General features: G+C 36.7%; 1 protein-coding gene across 1 annotated transcript in view; it reads right to left on the bottom strand.

Annotated features, from left to right (window-relative positions):
- Window positions 1-11,389: 11,389 nt before the first annotated feature.
- Window positions 11,390-15,361, bottom strand: part of LOC144456534 (uncharacterized) — a 28,632-nt gene continuing 24,660 nt past the window's right edge. The window contains exons 3-4 of the mRNA XM_078151751.1: window positions 15,111-15,155; window positions 11,390-13,257 (exon numbers count right to left, since the gene is read on the bottom strand). Of these exons, the coding sequence (XP_078007877.1) occupies window positions 13,201-13,257; window positions 15,111-15,155 (102 nt within the window). The 3' untranslated portion in view covers window positions 11,390-13,200. The remainder of the gene's footprint in view (window positions 13,258-15,110; window positions 15,156-15,361) is intronic.

Raw genomic sequence — 15,361 nt, forward strand, 5'->3', positions numbered from 1 at the left:
TGGCACAGTGCCATAAGAGCCTTGGGCCTGGAGTCAGGTAAAATCTGAGTTCAAATCAGATTGATTTTTAACTCCAGGCTCAGGGCTGGATCTACTGGCAGATCCCACTGCAGCAGAAAGATGTTTAGCCCAGAAGAAATGCTTGAACCAAGTAGCAGGAATCACAGATTTTAAATATTTAAAGAGTAATCATATAGAACAGGGATTGGGTTTATTCTGCTTGACCCTAGAAGTGGAAAAATAAGTACAAACAGGTAGCAACTACAGGGAAGCAGGTCTGGGCTTGATAGGAAGAAGAATTTCATAACAATTAGAATTGCCCCCAAAGCAAAATGGGTTGTCTCAGGAGGTAGTGTACTTGCTGTCACTAATGGTCTGTGAGGGAAAGCTGATTAATCATTTTTCAGGGAAACATTCCTGCTGAGATGGTGATGCATCATTTGGGTAACAGGCTGGATGAGATGACCTATTAGTTCCCTCCTAATTCTGCACTTGTGTCAGGTAACAACTCTAATTCACATATTAAGATCAACTTTCAAAATTATTATATTGACATTTCCTAGATCCATCTTGATTCCTCAAGTGAAAAATTACAAAATTACATAAACAGACTAAAAAATTAAAAAGATGATGAGTTGTCCATTGCAACCTGGGAAATGAATCAAGGATCATTATCAACTGTTAGCACCATAGCTAAGAAAAAGAGCAGTCAGAAGAGAAACTACTTCACACAGCACTATGACAAGGACAAACTGTGGATCTAGCTAAAGTCCAGCTGTTTTGTGCCATAGTTATTAACATCCTAGGGGAGACTTGTGCATTATGGAATGTGTAAGAAGGAGGTCGAGCTGTTATTGGTTGCTGGTGGATAAGTAGTCTAACTGATTTTGTTGCCTCTAGGTAATTTGGATTATTCACAAAAGGAGAATTAGGCTTTTATAAAGCCTCCAGGATTTGGGGATTGAATCACTCATTGTCTCAGAGTCCTAGTAAAAGACCCTAATCTAGGTTTGTCTTTGTTTTTTTTTTCCCCTCCTAAATGCTTTGAGTAGAAGGCAGTCGATTGATAAGGCAATGGTTGTGTCTCTGCTTCCCTTAACACCTCCACCTTCACCCTCTTAGTCCTTCCATGCCTGTGGAAATGCTTGGTACTGTCCATGGTTTCTGAAGAACAGTCTTCTTGTAAAGGATAATAAATATGAAATGCTAAGGCAATTCTGAGACTGCCTAGAATACATTTTTGATAAAGTGAGTATTGGAGACTTCCTTGTCAACCCAAGGGTATGTTGAAGAGTCAAGAGTAACATCTATTTCATGTGTTGCTTATTGCAGCAATAAATTGTAAAAAAAATCATTGGGAAAGAATCAGGAACAAAATAGATACTATTTTCTTTTCCTTGTATAAAACCATGATACTGTGAAGTTCTACAAGTCTTTCTCAAAAAAAACCGCAACTGATATAGACAAGGTCAGAAAAGCAGTAAATGAAATGATCAAAGGAATGTGGGAAACATTTGCTGTATGGTGACTAGAAAGGAAAAATTAGTACTTGGATTTGGAAAGATGAAAGCTGAGAAGGAATATGATTGAAACCTGTAACTTCATGAAGAATACATATATATGTGTGTGTGTGTGTGTGTGTGTACATATATATGTATATATATGAGAAACATGGTCTTATTCACAAAATCCCAGAAGATTAGACAAAACTAGGCCACCCCTTAAAGCTTGAGAAAAAGTACATTAAGGGCAGATAAAAGGAAGGACTAGAGGTGCAGAAAGTACGGGAGGTAGCAAAGTTATGGAATTCTTTCCTAATGGAGATGGTTTGAATTCTTGAAAAAGGGTGAGAAATGGCAAATAAATAAATGGCCTCTTAAGAACTCAAATTTGAAAAAAAAAATTCTGCCTCACCTTCTGAGATTGATCTCAAGAACGATAACCATGGTCTCTTGGTACCACCATCAGAGATAATATATTGGGTTAGAGAACACTTATATTTGACCCAATGCAGCAATCTTTGTGTCCTTATAATGTGCCCTTCCTCTCAAAATTTCCTTTAAATCCCTTTTGTTGAAGGTACTAATACTCTGTGTCTCTCGCTCAGTCAATTTGTTGTCCCTTTCCTTGTCACTCTCAGCTAAACTTTGACAAATGCTCTTACTCCAAAATTTGCTGCTTCTTTGTACTACAGAAAAATGTTGAGAAAACTTGAGCCCTGTACATGATTCTGCTCCATTATGTATTCATGCATCAGTTGACAATATCCTTTCACTCCACTTCGTTCCTTTCAGTCAGTCCTCAAAAGTTCCTTTGCGGTGCTTTTACTTGACCACCCTAAGGCTGCCTGAAGACAGACTGTTGTGGGACCATCATGTTATTTGTCACTTACCTTTCTTCTGAGTCTATCACCCCAGTTCTCCCTGTATCTTTTTATATTGTTTGCCTAATTAGAATTTAAACCTGTTGTACAAGAACCATGTCCCACTCTACTGCTGTTCAGAACCTGGTGCTATGTGGCAGGTAGTTGCTTCTGGCTCCTGGCTAATGAGACCCTCCAGGGGAACTTGCAAAATGACTGGTGGCTTACACTACAGTGAGAGAGCTAGTCCTTCCCAGTATTTTGTTCCTGATCCTAATTTTTTTTCACTTTTATAGAAATAGAACTATTGGAGGAAACCAAAGACAGCTGAAAGTAATAATTCCTTTTTATGAGAGAAAATATGCAATATTTTACCAAGTGATTCCATAAATTAAGAATAGAAGCCTATAATCTAAATGTTCTCTTTCTTCTTCTCTTTCAGGCATTTTTTTCTTGATCTGTTCCATTTTCAGCTATCCTGACTTTGCTGTATACTTGGCATATGGAATAATGGTATTTGCTTAAACTGTGCTTGTAAACTTCAAACTGGAAACTCTGGGGCTCAGATAATAGGAAAGGAAATGTTTAGAGCTATCAACACCCAGCTTTTGTTTCTCCTAGTTCTTAGTTTTCCAATGAGCTGACTCATATAAATTCTCAGTTAGAAATGACTATTCTAAGGACCACTGATACAAGTAAGGTACAATCACTAGTGAAAAAGATACTAGCTCCTCTGTGAAATGAAAAAAGCCCCCTGGTCCAACTAGGAAGTGCTGACTTGGAAAAATCAGTAGTTTGACACAGTGGAAAAAACAAAATTGTCATGAACAAAGGTGAAAAAAGGATTTTCTTTGTCAAAAAGAGGCTCCTCCTGGATGAACTGTCTGAGGACTGTGGCTTGTCCTATCTTGTCTGGAGAAGTTAATGACTGGTAATGTTGAAAGAATCAGTCTTTTGTCAGATCATTACAGCAGTCCTGGTTACATCTGCCTGAAGATGTAATGACTGGTTCAAATACAGGGCTAAAACACTGCAGGTGAAACATGACTCAGTTATATTACCCTTTGACTGATTGGGAGAAGGGAGCACTTCCACAGTTTAACCATGAAGGCACTTGTGGAAGAGCCCTACAGCATGAATGTAGCAGGAGGCTCATGAATCACACAGTGCATGTCTTCTGGTGCAGAGTACATGAGGCCAGAATAGTTGACTTGGTCTTGCTACCTATGAAAGTCCCTGAGGCACTTAAGGTGATTCATTTTAGAGTTGGGTGGAAAGGGTGTGATTTACTAGGAGCTGAGTGCATGCCAAGATAAGTAAGATATCGTCCCTGTGCCCAAGCAGCTTATATAAAGGAGAGATAGAATCAATGGTGTTAAACAACCAGCTTTCCAGGGGAAAAAAATGTAAGCTGCCAAGACACACTTTTAAGTTTAATCTGTATTATTAACATTTTCCCTATCACTTTCTTATGTCTACACAATCAACAAAACAATAAATCAAGTCCGGATTTGTAGAGTTTGCTATTTCTAAGATACAAATGCTCATACAGAAAATTTAATAATTGGGTCTTGTGAGTAGGTCCAAGATGGCTCCAGTACATCCCTCGAGAGAACACATATTTTATGACTACTATGAAAATAGAACATAAATGCAAAAGAAAGGTGGAGATGGTGAAGGAAGCTTTTTATTAGTTTCAATAAGACAGGATGAACAGCTGTGCATTTCTTGCCTTTGTGTGGTAGCAGGAGAAGAGATATGGAGGGAAGAGTTGTTTAGTGACTTCCAACTCTTTGTGACACCATTTGAGGTTTTTTTCACAAAGATACTGAAGTGCTTTGCCATTTCCTTTTCCAGCTCATTTTACAGATGAGGAAACAGAGGCAAACAGGGTTAAGTGACTTGCCCAGGGTCACACAGCTAGTATCTGAAGTCATATTTGAACTCAGGTCCTTCTGACTCCAAGCCCAGAATTCTATTCACTATGCCACCTAGCTGAGGGAAGAGTATCCCTTTCTAAAAACCCTACAGGAATCTTGCCCAACCAAGAGATAAAGAAGATGAGAGAAGATAAAATAGATAATTATTGATTGCATTAAATTGAAAATGTTTTGCATAAACAAAAGCAAACAATATTAGAAGGGAAACAGTAAAACTGAAAAAATATTTGCAGCAAACTTCTCTGATAAGGGTCTGATATTCATGACATATAGGCATATGGTATAAAAACAATAGCCATTCCACTATGGATAAATGGTCAAAGGATACAAACAGGCAGTGCTCAAAACAGATTGTCAATATTATCAATAATAAGCACATTATCAATAATCATAAGAAAAAAATTCTCCCAAACACTAATAGTTACCCCTTCCACATCATGGGTGTTAGGCACCCTGAGATCTGGAAAATCCACACGAAATATTTTGGCCCTCCCTTCATGCCAGAGAAGAAGTCTGAATTATTATGGTATTAAAAGATAAAATATGTTGATATTATACAATAACTATTCATATGTTTCATGCATTTCTGAGTTTCCAAAGCTTTTCTGTGATGTCTGCTGGCCTTCACCTGTCCTCTGCAACTTCCACAAAATTCCTTTTTAACTTCTTATTCTGACCTGTAATGTATCAAAACTGCTTTGGGAAATGTCACAATGTGGAAAGGATAACTATAATAAGAGAAACTGTAATAAGAGAAATTACAACAACTCTCATTACTTTATTTCTTATCTAGCAGACTGGCAAATACAAGGGGAAAAAAGAATAATGACAATTGTTGGAGGGGCTGTGGGAAGCTGGAACAATGGTGGTACTACCATATTATATAATATAGACACATACCCACACATACTGAACAAGTTGTGTGCAATAGATTCATGGTTTCATACACAATCCTCTTTTTCTGGTCTTTCAATATGAAAATGTTCATGTTTGATGATTTCCCTAGTTCCTGATAACTTTTTTTTAAATTAATGATTCCATATAACAAATTTAATTGCTTAGGTTTACTGAGGGAGAGACCCAGGAGCATTTTCTGGAAATCTGGCATGCTTTAGGCATGACCAAAATCATGCACATTGTACCACAAAATAGCAACAACAATAACAAGAAAATATGCCCAAAGCTAAAATAACCTCTGGGTGACTGGAAAGGATTGTGGTACTCTCTAAAGCAGGAGTTATTAACATGAGATCTGTGAACTTGATTTTTATATTTTGATAACTACATTTCAATATAAATGGCTTCATTTGTAATCCTATATGTTTTATGAGTTTAAAAACATTATTCTATGGAGGGCTCCAAAGGCTTCACCAGTCTGCTAAAGGGATTCATAATAGAAAAAAGTTAAGAACTCTGTGCATAGGGAAGTTAGAGGAGGGGTAGGTTTGAGGGAAGATAATTCATTCTGTTTTGGATATTAATTCTGGTTTGAGATGTCTGTGGACCATCCAAGTAAAGATACCCAACAAGGAGTTGAAGCTTTGGGACTGGAATTTAGGAGAAGGATATGAGAGATATCTTTCTAGAGATGATAATTGAACCAACAGAATCTGATGAGATTATCAAAACTGAAGATGTAGAGATAGAAAAGAAAGTGGCCCAAAACAAAACCTTGGAAAACAGCAATGGCTGGAGCTACAAATAGGATTTTTTTGCATCTAGGTAAGCACCACAAATCACTGAATGAGTAAACTGTGCCAAAGGCATCCTAATTAGGAACTAGGCAGGCAGCACACCAAGAGCGGAAACAAATATCCCGAGATATCACAAGACCACTTTTGAAGAGACTGTATACTCCCTATTCCCCAAGAGAAATCAGGATATTTAGAAATATTTTATTTAAACTAAGTATTCTTTGTAATTAGAGGCATCACTGCAGTATTGGAGAATGGATTAGCCACGAAGTCAAGACCTGGGTTCCAGTCCTGACTCTGATACCTACTAGCTGTGTGACCATGAACAAATCACTTAACTTCTGAGTGTCCCAGGTAATTTTCTAAGACTATAAGTTACCGATTAGTTGCCTGTCTTATCTGTATTGATGAAGGTGGCTTCCACATTGGTAATACCCTACAGTGGTGAAATCACAAGTCTCATACAGTCCAAGAAAACAAAAGAAAAAAACAAAAACAAAAACCTAATTGCTGATGTCAGGTGGTTTTTTTTTTCATATTTGGTATTGAGGAAGCCTAATTATTTGGATTTAAGGTGAATGGTAACCTTTACACATAGATGCTTTGGGAGAGGGGTCTGAAAGAGAGCTGTAAGTAATGATATCCTGGTAAACATTTAATAACCAATGTTCTGGGGGAAAATACACTTAAGACACTTTTCAGTTTAATCTGGATTATTAACATTTCCCCACCACCTTAAGTCTAGATAATCAACAAAACAATAAGTCAAGCCTTCATTTATATTGTCTGCTGATTTTTGAGGTAAAAATGCTCACACTGAAAATTCAAGAATCCAATACAATCCAATAAACATTTGTTAATTATCTCCTATGTGTCAGGCACTGTGCTAAGCATTGGGAATACAATTAATAAAAAGTCTATGCCCTCAATAAGCTTACAATCTAAAGGGAGGGACAACAAATAAAAGGAGGTAGAAAAGTGAGGTGTAGGGGGAGCAGGGAAAAGTACTTGGTCCAGGAACATCTTGTTCCATGGAGTTGAAACCAGGCATGGCAGCAGATTCAAAGTGGAGTGAGCTGAAAGTTCAGTTTCTGTCCTCTATGAAGGAAGGCATTGGGGGGGATTTTTGTACTCTCCTCTAGCCCTCAGATCAAAAAGGAGAGGAGGCAGGTGGCATTAATCTAGGCTTGAGTTGGTAGCCTGTTGGTAAGATTAGAAGTGATGACTTTATCCTGGAAGAGACATTGAACTATGCAGTTGAAACGAGGCAGGGCAGCAGATGCAGAGTGGAGTGAGCTGAGAATCAAACAATTGGCTTGCATGAAAGACAATTGGGTTCAAATTACCTAAAGCTGGCTCCAGCATACCCCTGGCCTGAATGTCAAACTCCCTCTCTCAACCCCTTCAGGTATTATTATAGAGTAAGAAGGAACCTTAAAGATTTCTATTTAGTGACTTCAATTCCTTGATTATTTTAGAGAGGATGAAACCTCAGAGAAGGGAAGTGATTTGCTCAAGTCACTGAGGAAAGCTTCATTCAACTCTAAGCTGAAATTGAGGCTGGAGTTAGATGGGACCCAAATCCCAATGACTCCAAGATTTGTCACAGCTGGAAAATACATTAGAGAATACCTGTCTGACCTGTACTACCCACAGTTAGCATCATAGCAGGGACTACAACATGGCACAAACCTACCTCTCCAGGCTTATTATGTATCACTTCCCTTCACCCACTCTACTTTCCTGCTTAATGGGGCTCTTAACTGTTTCTCACACGTGACAACCCATCTTTCATCTCAGTATTATTGTACAGGCTGTCTCCCATATCTGGGATGTAGTTCCTCCTTACCTTTTGCCTCTGAGATTCTCTAGCTGCCTTTAAAACTCAGCTTAAATGCCAACTTCTACATGAAGCCTTTCCTGATTCCCCAACCCATCCCAGCTCTGAATGCCTCTCCCCTAACTACAGATTTTGCACATGCTTATGTGAGTACATATTGTCTCCTCTGGTAGAATGTCAACTCCTTTAAGGAAGACATTGCTTTATTTGTATATTTGTATTCTCAGTGTATACAAAGAAAGTGTCTGGCATACGGGTGCTTAATAAATGCTTTTTGCCTGATTAATTGTTATCATGACATGGACTCAAGACCTTTCACCAGTCTGGTTGCCTTCCTCTAAACATTCTCTATCTTATCAAGGTCATTTCTTTTTTTTTCTTTTTTAAAGACTGGGTCTCCCTATCTTGTTCAGGTTGGAAGCGTAGGGACCACTCATAGGCCTAATCCCACTATTGATAAATTATTTTTTGTCCTTTGTTTTGAAGAGGACCTCGACATCAGGGAGGTGATGCTATGACATGCAAGTGAATTGGATTTAAGTGAGAGAAGGCTGTGCCAAGTCACCAGCCTCACTTTCTCCTCCAAAGCCATCTGGGTCCAGCGGCCAGATAATGGATGAGGACAACTGCAGGTGGCCTAAGTTGTAGAGGGGGACCTTGGCCTTTTCAAGCTAAGGTCTTCAACAGGTCTCAGTTTGACTGTGGCAGTACCCATTCAGTGATTAAGGCTAAGTAAGAAATAAGGCAAAGAATAGCCTCTTAAAAAAACAGATCTGGGAGGGAAGACCCTCAGTGTTTCTGTCCAAAACAGCAATGATTGCTATTCATTCTGAGCCAATCAGGACCCAAACAACGACTGAGTAGGGCTTGACCTAGGACCTATTGTTGGCCAATCAATGACAGCCAGAGTGATTTGGGGTTAAGGTCAGTTTTTAAGAGAAAAAGACTAAGAAAAAAGTTTCAGAGATTACAATTTACATTCCCTTTGAGCAGAATACCCATAGGTAAGGGAGTGATACCGTATATGATAAACCTATGTGATGACCCAGTGATTAATAAGCACAGGAGCTCTGGACCTGTTGTTTCTGACCTGGGCCAGTTTGGCCCTCCTTAGACAACCTAGGGGCCTCACCATATTAATGCTGAACATAGTAAGGACACAGGTTAGCATAGCCACTGCAGATCAGAACTCCAGAACTCAAGAGATCTACCAGCTTCAGCCTCCCCAATAGCTGGGATTACAGGCTATTACACTAAACCCAGCTGCCAATGTCATTTCTAAAGTATAGTGCCAAGAACTGAATAAAATGCTCCAGATGTGTTCTGACTACGGCAGAGTACACCTCCTTTTTCCTGGAAGCTATGTCTCTTTTAAGGCAACCCAACATTGCATTAATTTCTTTGGTATCTGTTCCATACTACTGAACTTGCCATTCACTAAAAGTCTCCTAGTTTTTTCAGGACAACTGCTGCTAACCATATTTCCTATATCCTGTGAAACTGATTTTTTTTGACCCAACTATAAGACTTTACTTTATCCCTATTGACTTTATCTTCTTATATTCAGACCAATATTTTAGCCTTTCAAGATAGGGTGGTTGTTGTATTTTAAAGTCAACAAACATAACAAACACTCCTGAAAAACTTCCAAAAGCGCTCATAATATCCATTTTTTTCTGTTACAAACATGTAGTCAAGGGGAACAAATTCCTGTATTGACCCTGTCCATATATGCATATAAATATAAATGTATATATATATATATATGTATATGTGTATGCACGCACATGTGCACACACACGCACACACATACACACACTTTGAGTCCATCATCTCTTTATCTGGAGGTAGATAGAATGTTTCATCATGAGTCCTCTGGAATAAGGGTTAGCATCAGACTTCCTAAGACTTTCAAAATTGTCTTTACAAAGTTGCTATTACTGTACATAAATTATTCCTCAAGATTGCGTTTGATCCTTACTGTCATCCAACATATTAGCTTTCCTAATAAATTTTGTGTCATCTACCAATTTGATAACCATGCCATCTATGTCTTTAACCAAATTATTGATAAGAGTATTAAGTACTGCAGAACCAATTACAGATCCCTGAGATACTATCCTGGAGTTCTCTTTCCGAGTTAACATTAAACCATTAATGACTAGTCTTTTAATCTGACTACTCTTTGAATTAGAAGCCAATTCCAAATCTATCCAACTATATCATCTAGCCCAGGGCTTCTTAAACTTTTTCTATTTGCTGCTCCTTCAGTGCTTCTTAAACTGTGGGTTGAAGTTTAAGAAGCACTGATCTAGCCCACATCTGTTTACAATAATAGTATGAGAGACTATAAAATTTTTTTCCAAAATGTAGGTGTATTAATTGCAATCTCTCCTGATTTACCAGTTTAGTAACTTTGTCAGAATAGCAAATACACTAATATAGCATGACTTCTTTATGAAGCCATTCTGGCCCATTAGAATCATAGCTTCCTTTTCTACATATTTATTAAATCACTAACAATAAGGGAAATGAACATTGAAACTGAGATTTCACCTCATACCCAACAAATTGGCAAAGATGACAAAATAAACAAATAGTCAATATTAGAAGAGTTGTAGAAAGACAGTCACAGTAATACACTGTTGGTGGAGCTGTGGGTGGCCCAATCATTCTGGAAACAATTTGGAATTATGTGAAGGTACTTTCTTTTTGACCCACACATTCCACTGCTAGGCAAACATATCAAAGAGATCAAATTTAAAAAGAAAATCCCCATATATATACAAAAATATTAACAGTAGAATATTTTATAGAAGCAAAGACCTGGGAGTACGGGGCGGGGGTGGGAAGTTGATGCCTATGGATGAGGCAATGGTTAAACAAATGATAAATGAATATAATAGAACATTATTGTACCCTAAGAAATCGTAGGAGGACTATGGAGAAGCATATGATGACCTATATGAACTGATGCAAAGTGAAGTAAGCTGAAACAGAAAAGCAATATGATGGCACTGCGAATAGTGGATAAAGCACTATATTAGGGGTCAGGAAAACCCGAGTTCTCTTCTGGTCTCAGACATCATTGGAGGCACAATTCTAAAGCCAGTACCCCATTGGTTTAGGTTTGATGTTGAGACTATGTGAAGCACTGACAAGTCATTCAACTTTTGACAAAGAAGACTTTTACATGTAGATTGAACCATGAAAGCATGTGAGGGCAAGGAAGGAGTGGTTGCCTTCCAGTCTGTGATTAGTGTCATTGACATTTATTTACATCATCCAAAATTCTAAGGTAATCCAGGAGTCTGTTTTGATATTTCCTTGTTAATGACTAAAATTGCTATATTTCTCTCATCACTTAATCAGTACTGAGCTCCCTCCCCAAACTGTTAAATGTCATTTATTTAATAAACTGGAGAAACTTATTTCCCATAAAAAGTTGCTCAGATTATACATATATATGTGTGTGTATATATATATATATATATATATATACACACATATGTATATATGTATATCAAAACTTCTAATCTCCTAGGCTTCAATTAAATATCAGAGTTGTTTTATTAAATTAACACTTTATTAAATTAACAAATAATAAAACAAACAAATAATTACTTACAACAGTTCAAGTATAAGAAACATTACAGCAAAAATTACCACTAATCATCAACTTCACTGCCTACTCCTCCTCAATTCTGGAATATAGTCCTACCATTCAGTTTTATCAGAAGAGCAGCTAAGGCCTTTCAAGATTTCTTCTTATGTTTCTTTACAAGATTTAAGTTAAAATAGTTCTATCAAGAAATCAATTCTCCTCCCTCTCTTTCTCTGCATACTTTATCTCAGTCTCTCTTCCACCATGCCAGTTCATAATCTCACCACAATGTCAGTCTCTCCACAGATAAGTTATCTCTTCACAGACTCCTCAAGGAAGGGCCATTCAACTGTCACTGTTCAAGATTTGAATGGTTTCAAAGCCTCTTAAAGCTATAATAATAGTGTCTATAGTCTCTGGGGGTGAGGCTATTGAAGCCACTGTTAACATAAGGGAGATCTCTCTGGGAAGGAGAGGAGGAAGGGATAAATTGAGAAATAAAGGTGAGGTAAGAACAAAATATACCAATCAAAAAGATTACCAAGAATGGCAGAGGTACTGCAAGACTGTTAAGGGAAAATGTCCCAATTTTTAAAGAAGAGAAGGGAATAGTGTCTGCAGGAAAATTATTGAACAAATCATTAGAAATGGTTAGTCTACCTGCCTTCCAAAGCACATCATCAACTAATGTTGAGTTGACAGTCCATTTTAAAGCCCCAGATTTTTTCTAGGTAAACAGCTGACTAGACATGCTTTCCCTTTCTTGTACTTGTGAGGTTGATTTTTTGAACCCATGTAAGACTCTACATTTATCCCTATTACATTTAAGCTAATATTAGGTCTAGCTGAGTGTTAAATCCTGTTCAGATCTTTTAAGGTCTTGACTCTCTATTCCAAGGCATTATTTACTCTCTTAGCTTTGTGTAATGTTAAGATTTGATATGAACCCTACTTTAGCCTTTATGCGTCATTGACCAAAACAATGAATAGCACCAAGTCAAGAATAGATTCCAGGGGCTCTGAATTAGACCTCTTTTTGGTTTTGGCCATTCAACCAGCTCCAGATATGTCCATTTGCCTCTTTCCTCTCTACCCTGTCCACAAGAATGGCATGGAGAAACCATGTAAAATACTCACAAAAAAACCAAGAAAACTATATCCAAAGCATTTCACAGATTTGCCAGTCTAGTAATCCTGTTAAAAAGGAAATGAGACTAGTTTGGGATGGCCTATTCTTGATGAGCCATGAAGACATTTTGTGATTACTGCTTCCTTTGTTAGTTGTTCACTCATACATCCTATGACTTTGCCAAGAATCAAAGATGACCTGATCAGCCTAGGGACTCTGGGCAAGTCACTTAGCTTCTGCCTCCATTTCTTCATCTGTAAAGTGGGGAATACCAACCTCCAAGAGTTGTGTGAGGATTAAATGAGATAATATTAGCAAAACATTTTGCAAAATTTTAAATTTTATATAAATGCTATTATAATTATTATATTACATGTAATATTTACATATTATATTACATTGAATATGATATATAATTATTATTGTTAATATTTTAGAAAATCAGAACATTTGTCTTTCTCAAATCCTGTGGCATGTCTCCTCCAGTCTTTGAAAGATTGCTGACAGTAGTTCCACAATTACATCCTACCAGTGATTTCATTACCCTGGGATGTAGTTCATTTGAGCATGGTAACTTAAAATCAACAGTGAGATTTTTAAAAAATTATCTTCTTTCTTTCTATCTTGGGCTTCAGTATGCTAGTAGACATTTTTTATTCTGTGCTTTTTCAATCCAAAGATCATTCACCTTGAAAGAGAACACAAAAGCAAATTAGAAATTGAGCAGTTCTACCTTTTCTCCATCTTCTGTAATAATCACTCTAAGAAGCAGTCCTATTCCATACTTGATTATCATATATATTTCAATATATTTCTAATATATTTTATATTACATGTAAATATATGTTATATATGTATGTAAACATATAAATACACACACATACATATATTATATATATATGTGTATGTGTATTATCTTTAACATTCATCACCAGCTTCAACTTAGTATGTTTTAGCTTTCCTGAAACTATTTTCTCAGGGCTGTTCCATGCTTTGTGTTCATCCTCTGTTACTTAATTTTATCAATGAGTTTCTTGTGTATCTGTTTTTGTTTCTTTATACACATAATTTCACCCTTTTCCTTTTTTATCAAATTGTTTCTCTTTGTGTCTTCAGAATTTCATTTTTTAACTAAAAAAAAAATCACTCTATCCCTCCCATTATTTCTTCTCACTGAACAAATTTGAATGAAACAAATAAAAAAAAAAACCAAGACAAGACAAAAAAATCCCAAATTTCTCAATATGTAGCTATATAGTTAGGCAAAACAAATTCTCATATCAACCATGAACGGAAATGTATGTCTCTGCATTTTAATTTGATCACCTTTCTGTTAGGAGGTGAGTAGAATGTTTTAATCTTTATTCTTTTGAAATGGTGGTTTATCATTGCATTGATCAGAGTTCTTTTGAAGCTGTTTTTCTTCATAATGTTATATTGTATAAATAGTTCCAGTTCTAATCACTTTGCTCTGCATCAATTCAGAAAGATCTTCTCAGTTTCTTCTGAAACTTTCCATTGCATAATTTCTTATAGCACAATAATATTCCAGTGCATTCACACGCTACAAATTGTTTAGTCATTCCACAATAGGAGGATAGCCCTCAGCTTCCAATTTGGGGCTAACATGAAAAGGGAAGGGGAAGGGAATAAAGATTTATCTACATACCTACTATGTGCCAGGCATTGTGCTAAGCTCTTAACAAATATTATTTTATTTGATTCTCACAACAACCTTCCTGGGAGGTAGGTGCTGTTATTATGCTCGATTTTATAGTTGAGGACACTGAGGCAAACAGAGATTAAGTGATTTGCTTATGCCACAGCTAGTAAGTGTCTGAAGCTGAATTTGAACTCAGATCTTTCTGACTCCAAGCCCAGTACTCTATTCACTGTGCCATCCAGCTACTATAAATATTTTTGTATATATAAATCTTTTTTCCTCTTTTTTTGATATTTTTGAAATATAGGCCTAATAAAGATATAGCTGGGTCAAAGGGCACATAGAGTTAGAATTTCATTCTTGGGAGCATCCCATTATTTTCTACTTTGGCCTACATTACTTCTGGGCTAATCTCAATGATTATATGATTGATATGACTGATATGCCATATGATACTATATAATATATCACAATACAATACAATGCAATATAACATAAAATAATTAACATAGTATAACAACATTATACAAATCAGCCAGAGAAGTTGATAAATACTCAGAAAAGTTTATTTTTTTTTTCATGCTTAAAAAAAGTTTCAGTTGTAGGGCTTGGGTCTGTGGACATGGCTGTTTAGGTAATTCTGGAAAGTAAGTACAAAGGTTTATTTTTTATAGTTACTAGTAAACAAAGAACAGAACATATTGTTTTTCTCCATTGACTTAAAAAATCCTCAGCTTACAAGTTATTGTCCAAACTAATGAACAGCTGACAACAGAACTCTTTAGTAGGAGACCCTGGATATCATAAAACAGCATCACTCACAAAATCTGGAAGTGGAGGTAGGAATGAGCATTAACAGTAAAACAAAATCTTATTACCTGTATTGCTGTCTTTGCACGGCTCATGTAAAAATGTCCACTCACCTGTTGCAAAATAAGAGAACATCTTTTCAACATTTTATTATACATAGTGCTTCTCACTGCAAACTACAGAATATCTCAAAAGTTATAAACTTGCAGCGCTAACATTTTAAGGCCGCTACAGCCTAGTGTTGATGGTTTATATTTCAAGGGAGAAATAAATCATTATATATAATTTTAAAGATGTTGCTATGTTGTTTGATAAGCTT

Source organism: Phascolarctos cinereus, unplaced genomic scaffold (assembly GCF_003287225.1).
Source record: "Phascolarctos cinereus isolate Bilbo 61053 unplaced genomic scaffold, phaCin_HiC Scaffold_4;HRSCAF=312, whole genome shotgun sequence".
NCBI lineage: Eukaryota > Metazoa > Chordata > Mammalia > Diprotodontia > Phascolarctidae > Phascolarctos > Phascolarctos cinereus.